This window comes from Equus przewalskii, chromosome 30 (assembly GCF_037783145.1).
Source record: "Equus przewalskii isolate Varuska chromosome 30, EquPr2, whole genome shotgun sequence".
Classification (NCBI taxonomy): Eukaryota; Metazoa; Chordata; class Mammalia; order Perissodactyla; family Equidae; genus Equus; species Equus przewalskii.
Window position 1 is genome coordinate 4523342 of NC_091860.1, and position 18831 is coordinate 4542172.

At 35.8% G+C, this 18831-nt stretch overlaps 1 protein-coding gene across 2 annotated transcripts in view; it reads left to right on the forward strand.

Moving 5' to 3' along the window:
• The first annotated feature begins 4908 nt into the window (after positions 1-4908).
• EPC1 (enhancer of polycomb homolog 1) overlaps positions 4909-18831 on the forward strand; it is a 92481-nt gene continuing 78558 nt past the window's right edge. For both annotated transcript variants that reach the window (XM_008536716.2, XM_008536717.2), the window contains exon 1: positions 4909-5248. In XM_008536716.2, coding sequence (XP_008534938.1) covers positions 5246-5248 — 3 coding nt within the window. In that variant the 5' untranslated portion in view covers positions 4909-5245. The remainder of the gene's footprint in view (positions 5249-18831) is intronic.

The window sequence follows — 18831 nt, forward strand, 5'->3', positions numbered from 1 at the left end:
GAATTATCAGATCTCATCACTGTGATATATTAAAATAGATTTTTTAAATTAAGGGTATAACATACATACAATCAAATACATTCAGTACACATATACAGGTGTATATATGTGACACATGCATATAAATACATACATACATATCTCAGATACATGTAACCACATGTAATCACAACCAGCTCAAGGCCAAAGATTTCTTGCATTCCATAAAGTTCCCCCGTTCCTCTTCTCAGCCTACTATTACGAAGCAATTAAAAAGTAGCTGATTTTAACAGAGAAAAATACTTTGAAGATTACTCACACTAATTGTACTAAGAATTGCATCTAGCTATGAGGAAGAGATCCACATAAAACCGTGCTTTAAACAAACTAGCGGGGGTTTTTTCCTCTCACATAAAAAAGGTCTAGACCGTATGGAGGCCTCCCAGAACCTAGCTAGCTTTCCTCTCTCTGTTCAGCTGCCCTGAGCCATGAGTGCTCCTTTTGGTTGTCACAATGTACCTCCTGACTCCACCCAGGTGTGGTGCCCACACTCCAAGCAGGAAGGGCAAAGGTGAGGAGCCAAGGGCACTCCCTCTGAGTCAGCCCCCTGTAAATGCTTTCTCGGAAGCTCGACCAGATGACTTCTGCTTAAATCTCACTGGTTAAAACTGTGTGGTAAACACAGTTTGGGGTGGCAAACTCAAAATAAAATCATATTTTATTAGTAAGAAAGAAAGGGAGGAAGGATGGGTTAGTCAGCGAGCAGTCTTAGCCACATCAATGGTCACAGAATGCTCCATGAGTGACCTGTCTTGCAAACCTCACTTCACTTGTAATGGATAAATGCAGTCTAAAATCGTCCCACAATGGGAAAGGAGTTCTGAAATAAACACACGTAATCTTTGCTAAAGACATATATTTAAACCTTTGGAAAAGAAAAAGTCCGGTGAGTTACTGCTCTAAATACTTTTGCCAGAAAAGCATAATTTCTTACTATTCTTAAGAGGGAAAATATGGGGAAAAGCATAAAGGACAAAATTAAAAGGATTTGTTTAAGACCACACAAGTAACAAAAGAAATTTGATAATATGGTGTACATTAATTCATTAGGGCCCACAAATGGAAATCTGCCATTTCCAAACTGTAGCTGTTCGGAATCATTAGGATTACGAATTTTGATTGAAGCTAAGAATAATTTTTCTACACAACCTGAATGGGAGAACAGTCAACAGATCCCCAACCGCCTCTCTACAGTTGTGAAGTCCCCAAATCTCGGAAAACTGAAAGCCTTTTTGCAAGTTGTAGTATCTGTTTGGTGACAAAAGCTGACCTGAACTGATACGGAGCTAGTTAGAGCCTGGCTTTACCCCATGTAATGTGCCTGGTCATATATTTCACTGCAAAAATATTATGGTATTTGATTACGGGGTGCTGCATCATATTACCACTTTAAAATTATTTTAAAAACTGAATTCCAAAACACATTTTCCTTCACCCCGCAGTTCTGAGAGGTAAAGATCTTAAGCACTGCATTATCTAATTGGTTCACAGTTTGATTTGTTTTGAGATTCCTATTCCTATCAAAGCTCATTCAGTGATTATACATCATTGATTTGGCCTGCTTTTTAAACTTTTCTAAGTCTTAGAATCTAAGAAATTGAACACATGATTTCTGCCCATGTGTACACAGGATTTTGGTTTGCTAACAACGAGTTAGTAAATTGAAAAAGAATAAATTCTTTTATTCCAATTATATTAGCTAAATTCTAGCTTTGATAAAGCTTTGCCTCATTTGTTTTAAAAAATATATACTCATTAAGCTTTGTTCAACTGATGTAAAATTTAAGGTTTTTTTTTTTTTTAATAAAAAGTACCAAAATCAACACTGCTAAAGAGAAGCAGAAAACTACGGCAAGTAGTTGCCTGAATTCTTCCTTTTCATTTTAGACATTTGAAATGAATTTAATATTCTTTTCATCTTAGATATTTTTTCTTGTTCATACTTATTTATGATCATGACTCATAATCAATGGCTATACCAATGCAGATGAAATGTGGGTTTTTTAAAAATATAAATCTCAAAGCACTGTGATGCAGCTATGTAAATTCAAAATTAGAGTGGAGTTTTCCTCTCACTTCACCACAGCTTCTCTGGATCCTATCATCACTAAAACTCCCCAGATCCCAAACTCCAACATTTTACTCTGAATACAATTCACTTGTTGAGATATGGAACTCCTTTCTGCAGCTTACAAACCTCTGCAAGATGTCACTAACTTTCTGACCTCATCACATGTCACCTTTCCTTCCTCTCAATGTGCTGCCCACACATTGACCTCATTTTACTTCCGGGAGTACGCCAAGCTCCATTCTGCCTTAGGACCTTAGCACATATTGTGACTTCTTCCTGATCTGCTATTTCTTACGTATTTTTCAAGTTTGGCTCCTTCTCATCCTTCAAGTCTGGTATCAATGTCACCTGTTTAGAAACGACTTTCCTTACCACCTTGTCTATGCGTTCCTCTCCCTGTATAGACTCCACTCTGTTTATTTCTTTAAGAGCACTCATCATAATTTGCAGTTACACATTTGTTGGCTTGCTTATTTCTCTGTCTCCTCACTAGATTGTGAACTCCATGAAGGAGGAGATAAACTGTCTGTTTGTTCATTAGTATAGATGTAGCATTGAGCATCACGCCTGGCACATTCTAAGCTCTCAAGAACTATTTGAATAAACAACATGAGAATTATTTGTCCTATGTCTTACAGTGATAATTTTTCCAAAACATTTTACTCTGCATTTTACCTTTACCAAAACAAAAGATGTTCAAATCAGGAATATTGTCTCGAAAATTCTCCCATAGGAAAGTATATAATTAGAAATATACATATTGTGGAAAGTGCACAGAAGATTCTAATCTACAGATAATAAAGTATATGTATATACATATATGTACCCATGCACATCTATGTGCATGGGTACATATATAGGTGTATAATTGTATGTATGTACATATGAATATATGGGTGTGCGTGTGTATGGGGGCAAGAGATGGGAGAGAACAGGGCAGGGCGGGAGAGGTGGAAACACGAGAGTATATAGCGAAAACGGTCCCTAGTAAATTTCTTCTATTGGAGGGAAAACTGCTTAAAAATTTCTCAAGAATCTAATCTACTCTCTTCATTTGATGACTTGTTAAGGATGTTTCCTTGATTACAATCAAATAAATGTCATTGAAATTTACTTTCATCAGGTCACTATTGGTGACATTACAAAATAAAATGGATATATAGATATTTTCCTTACCATGGTTGTTCATTACATATATCTGAATCCGAGTCTTGCCTGGTCTACTTCAGTTGACGATAGAACATATGCAGTGGATACAGCCCAGAGACCAGGTCTAGCTGTGGTTCTGTCTAAATTGGCCTAGGACCCACACCTGTAGGTGACCTGTCTGGCAAAAGTTCAAGGAGGTCTTTCTAAACACGCAGTGAGCTCTACCTCCTGGTCTGCCGTCTGTCCCTGTCTATTCCAGTCGTCTTCTAATTAGTATGCCCCTTTCATTATCAAAGGTGTCCTGCTTTAGATGACAAAATTACATAGTCTCTCTAAGAATCTTACCTATTAAACGCCAGGCAGGGACAGAGGTACCAGACCAACAAGTGTGTGCGTGTGTCTGTGTGTGTGTGTGTGTGTGTGTGTGTGTGTACAAGGGAAGTGGTCCAGAAGAATGTAGGCAATTCTCCACCCCTTTCTTCATCCAATTCCTTTAAACTCTGTTCTATCCTTGGCTCATTAGAAATTTAGCTGGCAAAGAATTTTATACGGGATGTGTTCAATTAACACATATATACAGTATTTGACAAATTTTGATATTTGCTGACTTTTCAACTTTACATTTGCAATCAATCATGGTGTAGCATTCGTTTAACTTTTTTTTTTTTAAGTTTTAGACTTCGTTTTTATTTAAAAGCCCAGTTGCAACCACCGAATGCCTGACTCAGCTCACAACTGGAGATGGAGCATCAAATTTCCCAGCCCACTTCGTTTGAAAGCCTGCCAAGATAGGTGAAAGGCCTTATAAATATGTAAAGCAGGAAGTTCAAATTACAGTCAAGTAAATCTCTAGTGATTGATGTTCTTTTCAAAACAATTTTTTAAGAAAACTAATAAAAGCAGCACATTTCGAAGACCCCCTTCCCCAACGTTTCGCCCAACTTCAGACTGGACAATGTACTTTTAGTACTGTATTTATTTTGGATTTTTACCACTTCCTGGAGGCCAGGAGGAGGCACAGTGGGAGGATCCAAAAACACTCAATACCACAGCCATTTTGTTTGTAAGGCTGAACGGCAGAATTCTGTCAGCCAGTAAAGGTCTTTGAAACAGAATTTTTAAGGAGGAAAAAAAGTATGCCGATTGTTTTTAATCTAACCACCAAAGTCATTATTTTATTTTTATTCTTTGAACAAATGGTAGTTATTATGGCTCACAAATTCTATTTTTACGAGGAATTAAAGCTCTCGGAGCTAAGGGAGTCGCGAATTTTGTTGGAGGATGACTGGCTTCTTTAGGTACCTAATGATGTCAAATCAAAAATATTTTGTTGGAAATAGTTTCTAATTGGCCATCTTTGTATCCAAATTCTATATCGACGTTTGTGAAGTGATCAACAATTTGCTTAAGAAAAGCATTATATTCCGTAAAAACACACACACAAGAAATGAGTGTTCCTTAAGACGTTGAAAGGGCATTTTCCTGAGCTAACAGGCAGTCGTGGGTGCCATTGTTTTGCAGTGTCACTTAATAGAGAGCTTAGACTCTTGTCGTTTGGGTGGCTGTGCTTTTAAAAGCCCTGTGTAAAATGGCACACACACTGCATTTTTTTCCGAGCTGCAGGAGGCGGGGGCCGCGGGGGATAGAGCAGACTGTAGGGACACTGCCCTCCCAGCCAATCGGAGCGCGCCTGCTCGCCATCGCAAAGTTGTTAACCCCAGAGTCTTCTGGCTGCCGCTGCCTCCTCTGCCTTAATCTTCCGTGGATATTTCTCCGATTTTTCCCCAAAGCCCACAGATCTTGGGGGAAGCCACCCCATTTAGCCACCGATCATGGAAGAAAGTATTACTTTTTATTTACCAAATATTTTAAAGATGTTTGAAGATCCATATGCTGCCTGGAGGCTGTTGTTTCTAGGGACACAAGTATCCAGTCTATATTGTTACAATTATTTTTCAAGAACTGGCTTCTCCTTTGCCTACGCTAATGGTAAGTTTGTAATTTTAAACATTTATGTCATTAAATCTTTGAATGAGCCACCAGATAAAAAGGATTTGCATTGTGTTTCTTCTAACAAAACCAATCTTTGTATTTTTCTTTAGCTTTGATCTCTGCACATTCCACCTAATCTTATCTGGTTAATTTTTACCAAAAGAAAAAAATTAGGATTTCTTTTTATTATTAAAGCTAAATATTTATAATATAAATTATACTTTAATTACTGTGAACTACAGGGGAACTCAGCTATTTCAAGATGGACTTGTTTTGTGCCAGCAATGTTGGTAATGCCAAATATGTGCATATCCTCTTTATAAAAATTATGTATTACCTAATTTGTCCAGGACTAAATTATCAGAGCAGGCAAACCACGGATGTAGTTGTTTTTGTTTTTGTTTTAAAGGCCTATTGTGGTTCTCTTGATGGATTACTTGGGTACAAACTACAGAAAAGCTGCCCTTGGTATAATGAAGGTGGAGATTGACATAACCGGGTTTATATTAAGTTATGGCTGTTACTAAATAGTGGATCTTTTATTTGCTGATCAGATCTGAACTTGTCTTCCATGATATTAATTCTTTGAAGCTCTTCCTTAGATAATCTTTGCAGATCTATCTTGTTTTTCTCCAAAACGGTACATTTGGGAGACATTTTGTAATTTTGGGCATTTTTCTATTTTTTTTTCTTTTTGCACACGGTGGGAGATCTTTTTTGTTTTGCATTGATCTGTGTTGGTGGCGCTGTAGTCCTCCTCAACAATTTATGTCAGTTTCACTAAAAGAAAAAAGGAGGAAAAGAAGAGGTGGGGCAAGATTTGATCTATTATCTTTTCCCTTTATTTCCTTAAAGAAAGTTTAATTTGGTCAGAGGAAATTCTTCGGTTGTATTATTTAAATGTTTTCTGTGAACTGTGAACTGTGGGTGAGAACAGACATGTCGTCACAACCAGTCCAGGGAGCATCAGGGACAAGCGTGCACTTTGCAGTTGTGTTTTATCTGATCTGATTATCTCTAGATCAGAATTCTTCAATAATAAACTGTCAGCTTACCCTCTCTTTCCTCTGTGACATTTTGCGTTTTTCTTACATTACAATATCATACAGATTAATGTCTTTTCACTTTAACAAAACGTTTGAGTTTTAGTTCACTGAACATTGTAAAAGTTGAATTTCATTTTGAACCTAGGGATTTCTTAAGTTTACTATTCTAAGTTTCTCCTGGGAATTTTCTAGTAGTATGAAATATAATAATGCCTATGTTATTGTTTTTTTTTTTTGAAGTGATACCTCAGTCGAATTTATATATACTCTCGTTTTAAAAAGCAAATATTTTGGAATAAGATAATTTTTTAAGAATATGTATACAACTGCTTTTAACTTTAAAAATATTGGTACTCACATGCAGGGTAAATCTTTTCCATCTTTGTTCTTATTGAGAGTTATCTGATAAGAGAATATGAGATTTAGGCCCAAAGCCTCCCAAGAACAAAAATGTACATTATGATATGACATGGGATTGACTGGGCTCTGTGAACATTTGAGTTGTTTATGAATATAGTAAGTGTGTCCTTCATTCAAAAAAGGAAGTGAGAGGAATCAGTAATTGTACCTAAAAGCATATTATTTTGCCAACTAAAATAAAAACAACAGAAACAGTGTCCTAGAGCACCTTTCCATGTGACTGAATAGATTATTTCTTGAGAGAGTGAAAATTTCTGGAGTTATTATTAAATGGCTTTGTCCACTTTGATATATGTAAATGCTCATTTCACTGATCATTTAAAATTTTGAAGTAAAAGAATGTGTGAAAAAGACAAGGATTGGTATTTTTGATTTTTGTGCCCCTATAATTTATCTGTATAGCACTCTTTCCTTGAACTTCCAAAAATAGCTATGTATTATGCCTATATTTTGTTTTATTGTGCTATAAAAATTTGAAAATGTTCACTGTAACATTTTATCTCTGTAAAATTTAAATGCCCCGTCAAGACTTGTTCTGACGTTATAGATGATCTATAGAATGAGACGCTGCAGGTGTAAATAGATTATCTAACCCTCTGGCGATGCTGGACAGTTTAGTTCTCGGAAGTTGATCTACTGAATAAAATATACTTCCCAGTATGTTTATTGCTAAAATATTCTGTTATTCAGCTGGTGATATTTTTCACCTTTATTTGTGAAAACTAAAAATGTTTATTTAATGTAGCCCCCCTTTTAAAAACAAACTGATGCTAGAAGTCCATATGTAGCTATGCAATGCTCTTTGTTCTCCTACATCATTGACTATTACATCATTGACTATGAAGTAACCATTATAGTTCAAGCTTCACTTTTTAAAATCATCCATAGACATTTCTATAAAAGATATGCTTCTTTATGTGACTCTTTCATCACCATGTAAGTAAAGAGGTTTAAATTTGTGAGGCAAAAACAATTCAATATTTTATCTTATTCTCCATTTTTAAATCCACCTTAGGCTTCATTTTAGCTCTTGATTCTTTGGCTGTTAATTCTTTTTTTAATTGGCAACATTTTTGTAGGCATTTCGTTCACCAGTTTGGTGTGATTTTGATTAGAATTATTATAATAAACTATATTTTCATCATGAAAAAAATCTTTATTAAATATAGTACATAGGATCTAACTCATTTTCCACAGTAACAGTTTCTAGATCACGAACAATAAAAAATCATTTTTTAAAAATCCTGAAATGTCATTTTAGTCAACAATTGCACACTTCTTTCTTTCTTGCACACCGTTTTATCCTAGATAGTAGCAAGTAGCAAAATTGAGTATATTAAAATATCATATCATTTTTTTCACCCTGCCCATCCCTCTGATGGAGGGAGGGGTTAATGAGTACTGAAATGGCCAAAAAATAGGTTGCAGAAAGAAGAAAGAGATGATGCCAAAGACATGGAGAATTGTAAATCAAATTCTAAACAATAAACCTCAGAAAAATGAACTTGAAATTGTAGAATTTGGTCAATAACAGAAATAAACTCAAAATTTTATTAAAACAATGTAATGAACCAATATAATTTACTAATCTATTAATTTGTATTCATTAGTGTCTTTCGATTGAGGAAACTTTTGAGGGTAGCCAAACCTATTAGGAAAGATGAGATAACAAAGAGGAGAAACATTTACAGAGATATTAAGATGAACTAACACTAAATGCTGAAAATATTAGCCAGGACCAAACTAATATACCTTGGAATGAACTTTTCTAGAGGAAGAAAAATAGCTAAAAATTTTGCCCTCTGAAAACCACATTCAACACAAACCTGAAATTGTATATGTTTCTAATTCCACCACTTCTTGTGCATCCTTACCTCTGCTATCTTGGGTATTTCTGTCCTTTCCATTAGAATATACAGATTCACTACTTTTCTCAGCATGGTTTTGCAACGGAAAAAAAGGGGGAAATAAGATACAAAATAGGTGTTTGTGTTATGGCTTTGTTTTCTATCTTTCGAAAAAGATTCTCAAATGGAGAATTAAAAGAGAAAGTAAAGCCAAGATAATGATTTGTTTATGAAAAATAAGAAAGGGTGTACTTTATACTTGATTTGTTCAACATTTATTTTTATTTGGGGGTTGGTTTGTTCTAGATTTTCTACCTCCCTATTATGTACTATTACGCTAACAGGCTGGAATAGAATATTAAGAAAAAAGGCAAGGATCCCTGTTCTCATGGAAATTATAGTCCAACATGGTTCAAAGTTCTAAAGATACTTTACATCTAATGACTTAGGTTAGGAGGTTCCCATTTGGGAATGAAAGCCAAATAAGATTTCCGGAATAAAATTTTTTTTTAATTTAAATCTATTTATATAGGATTTAACAAATGTCCTTCTATTGTAGGACTATTGTTTGGGCACCAGATATTCACACAGTGAGGGAAAAGTAGCTCTCAGATTTTAGATATAGCCCAAAGAGATGCTACATAAGTAAATGGTTACCTACTACAAATTCCTGTTGCAAACTGAGAAATAAAACATTAATTTGCTTGAGAAGAGTGATGAAGAGGATCACTCTGGCAGTAGGAATTTTGGGTGTGTCCTTGTGAGGTCTATTTAATGAAAAAAAATTTTTTAATGTGGTAGAGCCTTGTTTTGTACATTTTGCATACATTGTCATGAAGTAAATGTCAATGTAAATATAAATTGGGAAATACAGTGTTAAAGGATTATGTCAGAATTACAATACTTATTTTTATTTTAAAATCTTCTGTAATAATTTTGATGATATATATAACAAAATTTTAAAATAGAATCAAACATTTTAATTTATGAATATAATATAATTATGTATTTAGCTAATGGGTAATTAAAACACATCAGTTGTGGAATAGGAAAGTAAGGCTTCTGTTATCCACAGATGGATTGGAGGAGAAGGAATTGTTCATTAAGGATTCTCTATATGTGGTTTAAAATGACATCAAGAATAAAATCACCAAAGTATTTTGTCATAGAGCCAATTAACCTATACTAGCTAGAAGTGTTATGTCATTTAGTTTGCTTTTTAATACTGATAGTGGCATAAAAAAATAAGGACATTTATTATTTCAACTGAATTAGTAATCAGGAGGCAAGCCAGTTTGGTTCAATGGCTCAACAATGTTATCAAGCTCCTTGGTAGGTCCCATTCTCTTACGTTGCCCTAATGTCAGCAACATCTTTCCTCATAGCCACAAGATGTCTGCCGTAGCTCCAAGCATCATATCCTGATGTTGCAATTTCCAAAGGGAGGAGAGTTTCTCTTTTGCACTTTTTTATAAGGGAAGAGATTCTTTCCCAGAGGCCCACAGCACATTACTTCTTACCACTCATTGGCCAGGTTTGTAGGACTTGCTCATCCCTAAACCAGTCACTGAGCAGGAGACTGAAATCCCCATGATTGGTTTGGCAGGGAGGAGCTCTTGGAAGGGTGAGCACCTGCTCAGTGTCCAGCACTCGATATAGTTAGCTCCTACTTGCTTTGTATAAACTTTAACTGCTTTGTATAAACATTCTTGAGTGATAAAACATGAATATCTGTTTTCATAGAGACAAGACTGGTCATGGATGCAGCTAATTAAAAAAAAAACAAAGGGGCTGGCCTCATGGCCTAGTGGTTAAGTTTAGTGCGCTCTGCTTCAGTGGCCCAGGTGCGGACTTATACCACTCGCCATGGCCATGCAAGGGTGGAGACCCACACACAAAATAGAGGAAGATTGGCACAAATGTTAGCTCAGGTCGAATTTTCCTCAGGGAAAAAAAAAACCATTTTATTAACACTTACTACATTCCAGCCTCTAGGCTAAATGCTAGCTTCATTATCTCCTTAAATCCTCACACAAACTTTGGAGATAGGACAATTATTATACCCATTTTACAGACAATGAAACTGAGAGAGATTTGTCCCAGGTTAGACAGTAAATGAAACAGCTGGAGTTTGAACCTAGGAAGTCTGAAATCAGAGCCTGTGTACTTACCTACCCTTCTATACTGTCACATCAGATATTTGTAAATATATATTCCATAAATTGACATATTTTAAATGCCCTGTATATCACTGCTTGAATGAACCGTCCAGTGAATTATTTTATAAATCTAGTAGTCTTTTCATAAAATAAGTAATTGCCCACCTAATTTATCAATTGTATATGCGTGAATTTTTGTATGTTGAATTTGCTGAGGGTGCACTTATACTGCATCTCATCTCTTCAGGAACATCTTATGAAATTCTTTCAGACATTGAATTTTTCTAGGGGAAAGAAAAGATCAAAGACTAGAGATTCAGTGAGGCCTTGTTGAAGTGGGAAAGTTCAGGATTCGTAACACTAGGTCCACATAGAATATTGACTTCTGTTTCACAACTTACAAGGTCAATTTTACGTCCAAAATGTTTTGATCATTACCAACTTTGGGATGTATGATGTTTAGTCCCCTGAGACATTTTTGGGGGCTTCAATGTATTCTAGATCAATGGATCTCAAACTTGAATGTGGACCAGAATCACCTAAAATGCAGATTGAATGTGGACCAGAATCACCTAAAACCCACATGTAGGGTTCCTGGTTCAGTTGGTCTGAGGTGGGGCCTGAGAAGTTGCATTTCTAGCAAGCTCCCAGGTGATGTCCATGCTGCTGGTCCAGGGACTCCCCTTTGAGACACTGCTCTAAAGAATCAGATAGTACCTGCCATGATAAATATTTCAGCTTTGAAATATGCCCAGCTTTAAAGGACATTATTTAATATGTGGCAAATATATGAATAAACATATACTGAACCGCTAAATAAGGTGGTCCGGATAGCCTCATCGAAAAGGTGAGAGTTGAGCAATGATTTGAAGGAAGAGTCTTCTTATGCTTCAACATAAATATACATTTGAGATTTATTTGCCTTTATTTATTTATTTGCATGAATATACATATTCATATGTATGTGCATTTTTAAACTTTTTTAAAATAGTGATCCATAATTTACAAATTATTTTTAAAAGCAGGTAAAAATAGAGCTTAGTTGTGCTCAACAGCAAGTTGCATCTGAAAAAGACTCCTGTATCTATGGCATTTTGCTTGTTTTTCTCAAGATTTCTCCCACCAACCACTAATGCCCCACATTCATTAGTAGGACGTGATTTTGATGAGACTGAGAAAGAGAGGCTGCCATGCCAGTGACCTATATTTAGCTCTGAAACTCGGGCCACTGCCCCAATCCACTGGAAACTCTCCATCCTGCAAGACGGGTCACAACCTCCTGTTGAAAAACAATATAGTGTGCCAAGGAGCAAAGAGGACCTTTTCCAAGAGCTTAATTGCTTCACTGCTTTGAGACTTAAGAATTTTTCAGTTCTGAAGGCCTTTGCTCATTTTCCATTGAAGTATAAAGTCCAAGAAACAAACTGCCAACATAAATGCACAAAAGAAAATCAGCAAATTCAATTTCCTTGACATTCCCAGGAGCCTCCATAGGCTTTGAGCTATCGTTGCACACCACTAGAGGCCTCGTCAGGAAGCCAGTATGAAGTACCCCAAAGAGGCAAGAGTAAGTTTGGACTGGCGTGGTCCAGTATCAAAAAGAGTCTTTCAGCACTTATATAATAATATATAATAATAGACTCAGATCATTACGAATGGCCTAAAACTTCCAGAATTGTGCTGTCCAGTACAGTAGTCACTAATCACATATGGCTATGTAAATTTAAATTTGAATTAATTAAAATTAAAAATTCAGTAGCTGTATCTGGCTGGTGGCTACCCTATTGAACAGCAGATTTCTATCTTAGTCTGTTCAGGCTGCTATAAGGGAATACGGTACACTGGGTAGCTTATAAACAACAGAAATTTATTTCTCACACTTACGGAGGCTAGAAGTCCACGATCAAGGTGCTGGCAGATTTCTTATGTGGTGAGAGGCTACTTCCTGGTTCATGCTGTGTCCTCACATGGTGGAAGGGGTGAGGAAGCCTCCTGGGGTCTCTTTGACAAGGGCGTTCATCCTATTTACGAGAGCTCTACCTTCATGACCTAATCACCTCCCAAAGACCCCACCTCCAAATACCATCACATTAGGGGTTAGGATTTCAATATGTGAATTTGGGACATTGGTGGTTGGTGGGATTCAACATATGAATGAACATTCAGTCTATAGCAATTTCCATGATTGCAGGAAGTCCTATTGGTCAGGACTGGTCCTTCAGACTGTGGCAGGCTCACACTGTTTCACCAGTGGTTCTCAACTCAGCCTATACTTAGAATTACCCAGAAACTTAAAAACAAAATGCCTGCACCACACCCCCAGAGATTCTACTTGGTCTGGGATGGGATCTGGGCATAAGCACTTTCCAAAAGCTGTCCATGGGATTCTAATACGCAGCTGGGTTGAGAATTGCTGAGTTACGCTACTGAGGTAAGCCACTAAACCAAAAATTTGAGATGTCAGTATATTAAGTGCTGCTACTTATCACCTCAATGTTTCAAAAGCTGTAATCCGTCTCCTAGGAAAGTTCAAACCAAAATAAAGAATAACTGTACAGTCAAACCAGTTCTGTGGGGGTAAAACATTAAATTGACTGCCTAGTGAAAACTAACTTTAGCTGGAGAAAAACAGCCCAATAGCCACTCTTTAGTTATGTTACTTGATGTCCTCAAGGGTGAGTCTTGTATATTGAAAGACTATTATGAAGTTAATTTGAGTTTTTAAAGAATAGTATGAAATTTTTTAAAGTTACATATCCAAAGGTAGTTCTTCCTTATGTTTTTAAACTTTTCTACAAATCTTATCATATTTATAAAGCTTGCAAATTTTAGAAATCATGGTCTTTTAAAATTTGGTATCATTTATAGCATTACCTCATTAAACACCTCCCAACTTTTTTACTCCATTTATAAATTTACTACAGGTGATTGCCTCCTTTGGTACTTAGTAAGCATTTTCAAGAAATTAAAAAGTCTTACATATTTCATAAAATTTAACTTCTAAACAGTATGGTAATTCTTAACTTCTCTTTAATGTTTCAACACTACATATAACTTTGTAGGAGTTGTACTTAAAAGTCTAATAGGCTGACCTCTTACTCCACTAGGTCAAATGTTCTTAAACAGAACAATTACCTACACTAAAAGAACATTTCTGTATTTACTCTAAATCTTTCTGGAGTTACAAGATTCTTACCTACTAAGAAAACAGTTATGTCCTACCAACAATTTTAGGTGTTGCCTTCTTAAGTGAATTTTTTGGTCTGCCTTCTCAACTTATTGAGGTTTCTCGATAAGCAAAGGTTTTGGTTGGAGCACACTAGATCCTTGTCTGAGCCACTGATGTGACATGCTGAGCCTTATTTATATTCGCTATATCAGGGGAAGAAAAGTATTCTCAAAGCCTACTTGCCTAAGATATTGATCACATCTTTACTTTTTTTCAAGTCAGGTCAGAATCTTTGGTCCCCACACAGGCAGCTACATCAAATGACAAATACTTAGATTTTGCATTGCTTGATCTTTTAGAATATAAAACTGTCTTTTATATCTAAATGTAGAGACCTTTGAACTTGGCACAATCCTACATTCCTTCACATTCTGTCTTGCAAACTCTTGCAGATATTAACAGACACTTAATCGACACTGAATCTCTCTCGTGGCTTTGTCTGACTACATGATCAGAATTTCCAAGCTTATTCTATTGAGGTTTTTTAACTTCCAAAATAGTTGACTAGAACCTCTCCATACACATTTCTATTGAAGACATTATGAGAACACTTTAAGTACACAACTTTGACTGCTCTGACTTCCTTAGTTCTGCCTTTTACTGTGTGTATAACTCTGGGTCAATTACGTAACTGTCCAGACCCTTCGTTTCCTCTTCTATGAAACAAGGTAATGTTACCTACCTCACTTGCTGTTGTGAGACTACAATGAGTTAATGCATTTAAAGCACTCAGAACAGTGCCTGACATGTCATAAGCACTCAATATATGTTCTAGGTTCATTCTTTTCATAGACACCCCTGATTTCAGGGATCAAAATAGGCCTTACACAGTGTAACGGGAATTAAAAAGATCACCCCATTCAGGTGTGTGGATGTTGCACCATTAGAGAGGATCCCATTATCCTCTCCAGGTACTTTATTAAAAGTCAATACATCAGGTAACCTTTCTAAGAATTAAAGTTTCTTTGTTATCTGCTCTTCACTCACTAAATAAATCTTTATTGAACTTCTACTACATTAAAAAAAAAACAGCAACATTGTGCTGAGTCTTAAAGGATTAAAGAGAGAACGGGAAAAGAGAAGCATTTAGGAATTGGGGTAAACTTCATGAAGAAGGTAATTTTGACAGGAGCCTTGAAAGACGCGTAGGTTTTCAACATGCAGAAACTGACAGAAGACATTCCAGGTAAAGAAAGCAGCATGAGCACAGGTGAGGAGGAGAAAAACACACAGCGTTTGGAAATATCAGCTAGAAGGCCAGCGTGAGTGGACAGTAAGCTGTAACATGCAGGGTTAGAGCCTAGGACAGCGAGACCCATAATGTGAGTCTCATAGAACCGGCACAGGAAGGTCTGGAATCCCACCCTAAGGAATCTGGATGTGGTGCCAGAAAATGGTGTGAGATATAAAGGAGGGAACTGCCTCTTTCTTCTATTAATCTGTTTACCCCTTAGCCTGGTAGAGGAAAACTCCAATAGTCTGGATCTCTGGCCAGGTAAGTTTTGACGGGAAGAGAATAGAAAAGGTTGAAAGTTTGGGACAATTTTCAGTTAGTGTGGACACCGGACAGCAGGGGGCAGCATAAGGGCACTCAAAAGTTGAAAGAATGCATAAGGGATTTGCTTCTGTGATATTTCTTGACAATTACAAATTTACATCTCTAAGGCTACTTATGTTAATAATAATTTAGTATTCTTTTCCCAAAAATGATTAGAAATTAAAAGAGAAAAGAAGAAAACAGGCTGGCTAATGACAATGAAATTGCTGTTTCTTTGAGAGCATAAAAAAAGACAGTTGTATATGTATTATTTCTTTTCAAATGAGGAGGAATTTAGAGTTCATGTAAATCTGAAAATGTATACATTTCAATTGGAAAACCTTTATATTACTCTTTAAGATTTTGCATTTTTTTAAATTATGCTTGTTCAGCCACACTATGTCAAAGGAACGAGTGAAAAACTGGGAATTGTCTTAAAATAAAATTTTAGTTAAATAATGAATAGAAATTTTAATATACAGTCTATTTTACATACCAAATATGTGGAATTTTAAATTTTGATTATTTTATGATTATGAAATTTTTGGACTTCTAAATGAAATTTTTTTCTTCATATCAAAATTTAAGACTATCTAGACTAAATTTCCTGGGATTTTTCTCATGAAATCCACCTCTTACTAACCTTTTTAAAAGTTTGGATGGTAAGCGATGTTAAGAGTGGAAAATTGGAAGTTCCATGTAGATTTTTTTAGCTCTAGAATTTGCCATTTCAAATGCTACTTCACACCCACCAGAAAAACTCTCTCAAGTGTGCGAGGAAGATGGTATCACGCTGCTTCATACACAGCACACTTAGACACTTTCTCTTTCTTTCTCTTTGTTTCTTCCTGATTCTCTCAGTGTCCACCATACAGGCTTAGGAGGCTGTGACCCCTGTGCGGGTGGTCCTTTCCTTCACTCATTTCACTTTATTGTATATGCTTCTTTCCATGTATTGACATAATACCTTATGCTTGTCACTTTAAATGGCCACATAAATTGATGGCTGGCTATTCCATAATTGTTGAATATTGATTTCCAACTTTATTAAGGAAACTCTGAAATGATGAATAAACTTTTAGATAGTTTACATGAAAATTACTTCTTAAATATCATGAAAAGAGATGAAAATAAACTTCTTTGTAAATTTATGAAACATTTCCTATTTATTTTATTTCGATCATTGTAAATCTGAAAATATAAAAATATCAAATTATTTACAATGTTACCTTTCAAACCAGGATATGCTAGGATAGACACACAGGACATACCCTGTTTGGTTTTACAGGAACTAAGCTCCTTAAGGGCAATAACATCTGTTCTTTTGTATCTCCCATGGTTCATAACATAATGCTTGCACAGAGGTGGGGCCCAATAAATGCAACAATGTTAGGAAAACATTAAAGTAAGCGAAACATAATCTAGTTTTTTGATGTAAGATTTAAATATACTGTTCATATTTTCATCCTACTTTTCAAATTGTTAAACTGGTTAAATTGTTACTATTGTTGTTGTTGTTACTCCTGTTGATATTTTTCTCATTGCCTAGACAATACTATTGTGTTATTTAGTTTGTTGACATAGAAATTCCCTGCATTTTTCCAGTGGGAATATCAGACTAATTACAGACCTTTCATTACTAGACTTAATTATTTTGATCATTTCTGCTTTAGCTTTTATTTTGAAGTTTATATCTTTCTTTTCATAATCATTCTGAATTTTTATTTTCCAGTTTTAGTGATATATTCGTAAGCTACATGGATTTCTCAGATCACACTTGACCATACTAATGGCAAAGCTACTGCTACTAAGCATCCTATAAGAACCTTCTGTTTAAGCATCAAGTGTTACTAATTACCAGCTAACAGAGCATAACATCTTTGACCCACTCAGTGAAATTACTCTTCCTAGAGCATATGTTCCAGGACTTTATTTGCTCTTATGCCCTTCTTAAAGGCTTTCTATACTATGTAAACATATAGTCAGGAAATACTAAAGGCATATTTTCTACAGAAATCATATCAAATTTAATTTTCTCTTCTTAGCTTTTTACTTTTAAAATTTTTCGTGTATCCCCACTTTTTCCTACCAACTATAGAAAAGGAGAGACAGTCATAAAATTTGAGAGTTGGAAGAGTTGGAAGGGATCATCAAGTCTTGGTCCTTCTTTTCAAAGTTCAGGGGACTGAGGCCCAGGGGGATTAAGATCAAGGTCATACAGCTGTTTGGTGGCAGAACCAGGATTGGAACCTACATATTCTAAAATAAAATACTCATAAATCACTGTGTAATACAGGTGAGATCCCAAGCATGGAATATTTTTTAATTCACTGATGACTCAGTTATGAAAAGGTACTATGGCTTAAAAAGCCTTATGCTTTTTAAAAATAGTCTTAAGAGCCAGCCCTGATGGCCTAGTGGTTAAAGTTCGGTGCGCTCCACCTCAGTAGCCCAGGCTCAGTTCCTGGGCGCAGAACCACACCACTTGTCTGTCAGTAGCCATGCTGTGGCAGAGGCTCACACAGAAAAACTAGAAGGTCTTACAACTAGAATATACAGCTAGGTACTGGGGCTTGGGAGAGGCAAAAAATAGTCTTAAAAATCCACATGATGGAGACAATACCATTATAAAATTAAACTCTTTTCTCTATACTTAAAATTATTTTGTTCTTTTATTCCCACTGAGAATTAGGAAAAGAGAATTTTAAGGAAAACCATTATACAATGTATAACTATACAACATAGCTGTATATATTGTAGAAGAAGAACCATTATTTTTCAAGTAGACCATGAAAGTTTACTTATTTGAAAAAGCACAAATTATGGAACAATCCAAGAATATAAAGGCAAAGAGAGTTCTATGAAGATGGAAGAAGGGTAACTAGATACTGCAGAGGCACACAGGGTGTCCCTACAAGCCTGATGTAAAGAAGAATGTGTGTATGTGTGCACACTAGCATTTTTGTGAATGGAAGGAGAAAGGATAGGGTTAGAAAAATTATTCAAGAAGGAATACTTCTTCACTCAGCATTTCTTTCTTTTTAAGATCGGAGTTTTGAGTGTTTTTGTTCAAGGGGAAGAAGGACTGAACAGCTAGTGTAAATCCAGTTTAGCATTGTTGTTAAAATGAAGGTAATTAGGACCTGGTTCAGCCTACTCAGGGGCAACCAACTTTCCATCCTCCACTGGAAACTATCCCTTAGTTCTTCTTTAAGAAAAACACTCAGCTTTTTTGTGAACTAATAATGTCTAATACTTACTGAAATGTTACTATAACAACAGGCACTGAAGCTATCTTGTAAGATTTAGCAGGGATGAAATGAGATAATGCCTATAAGTTCC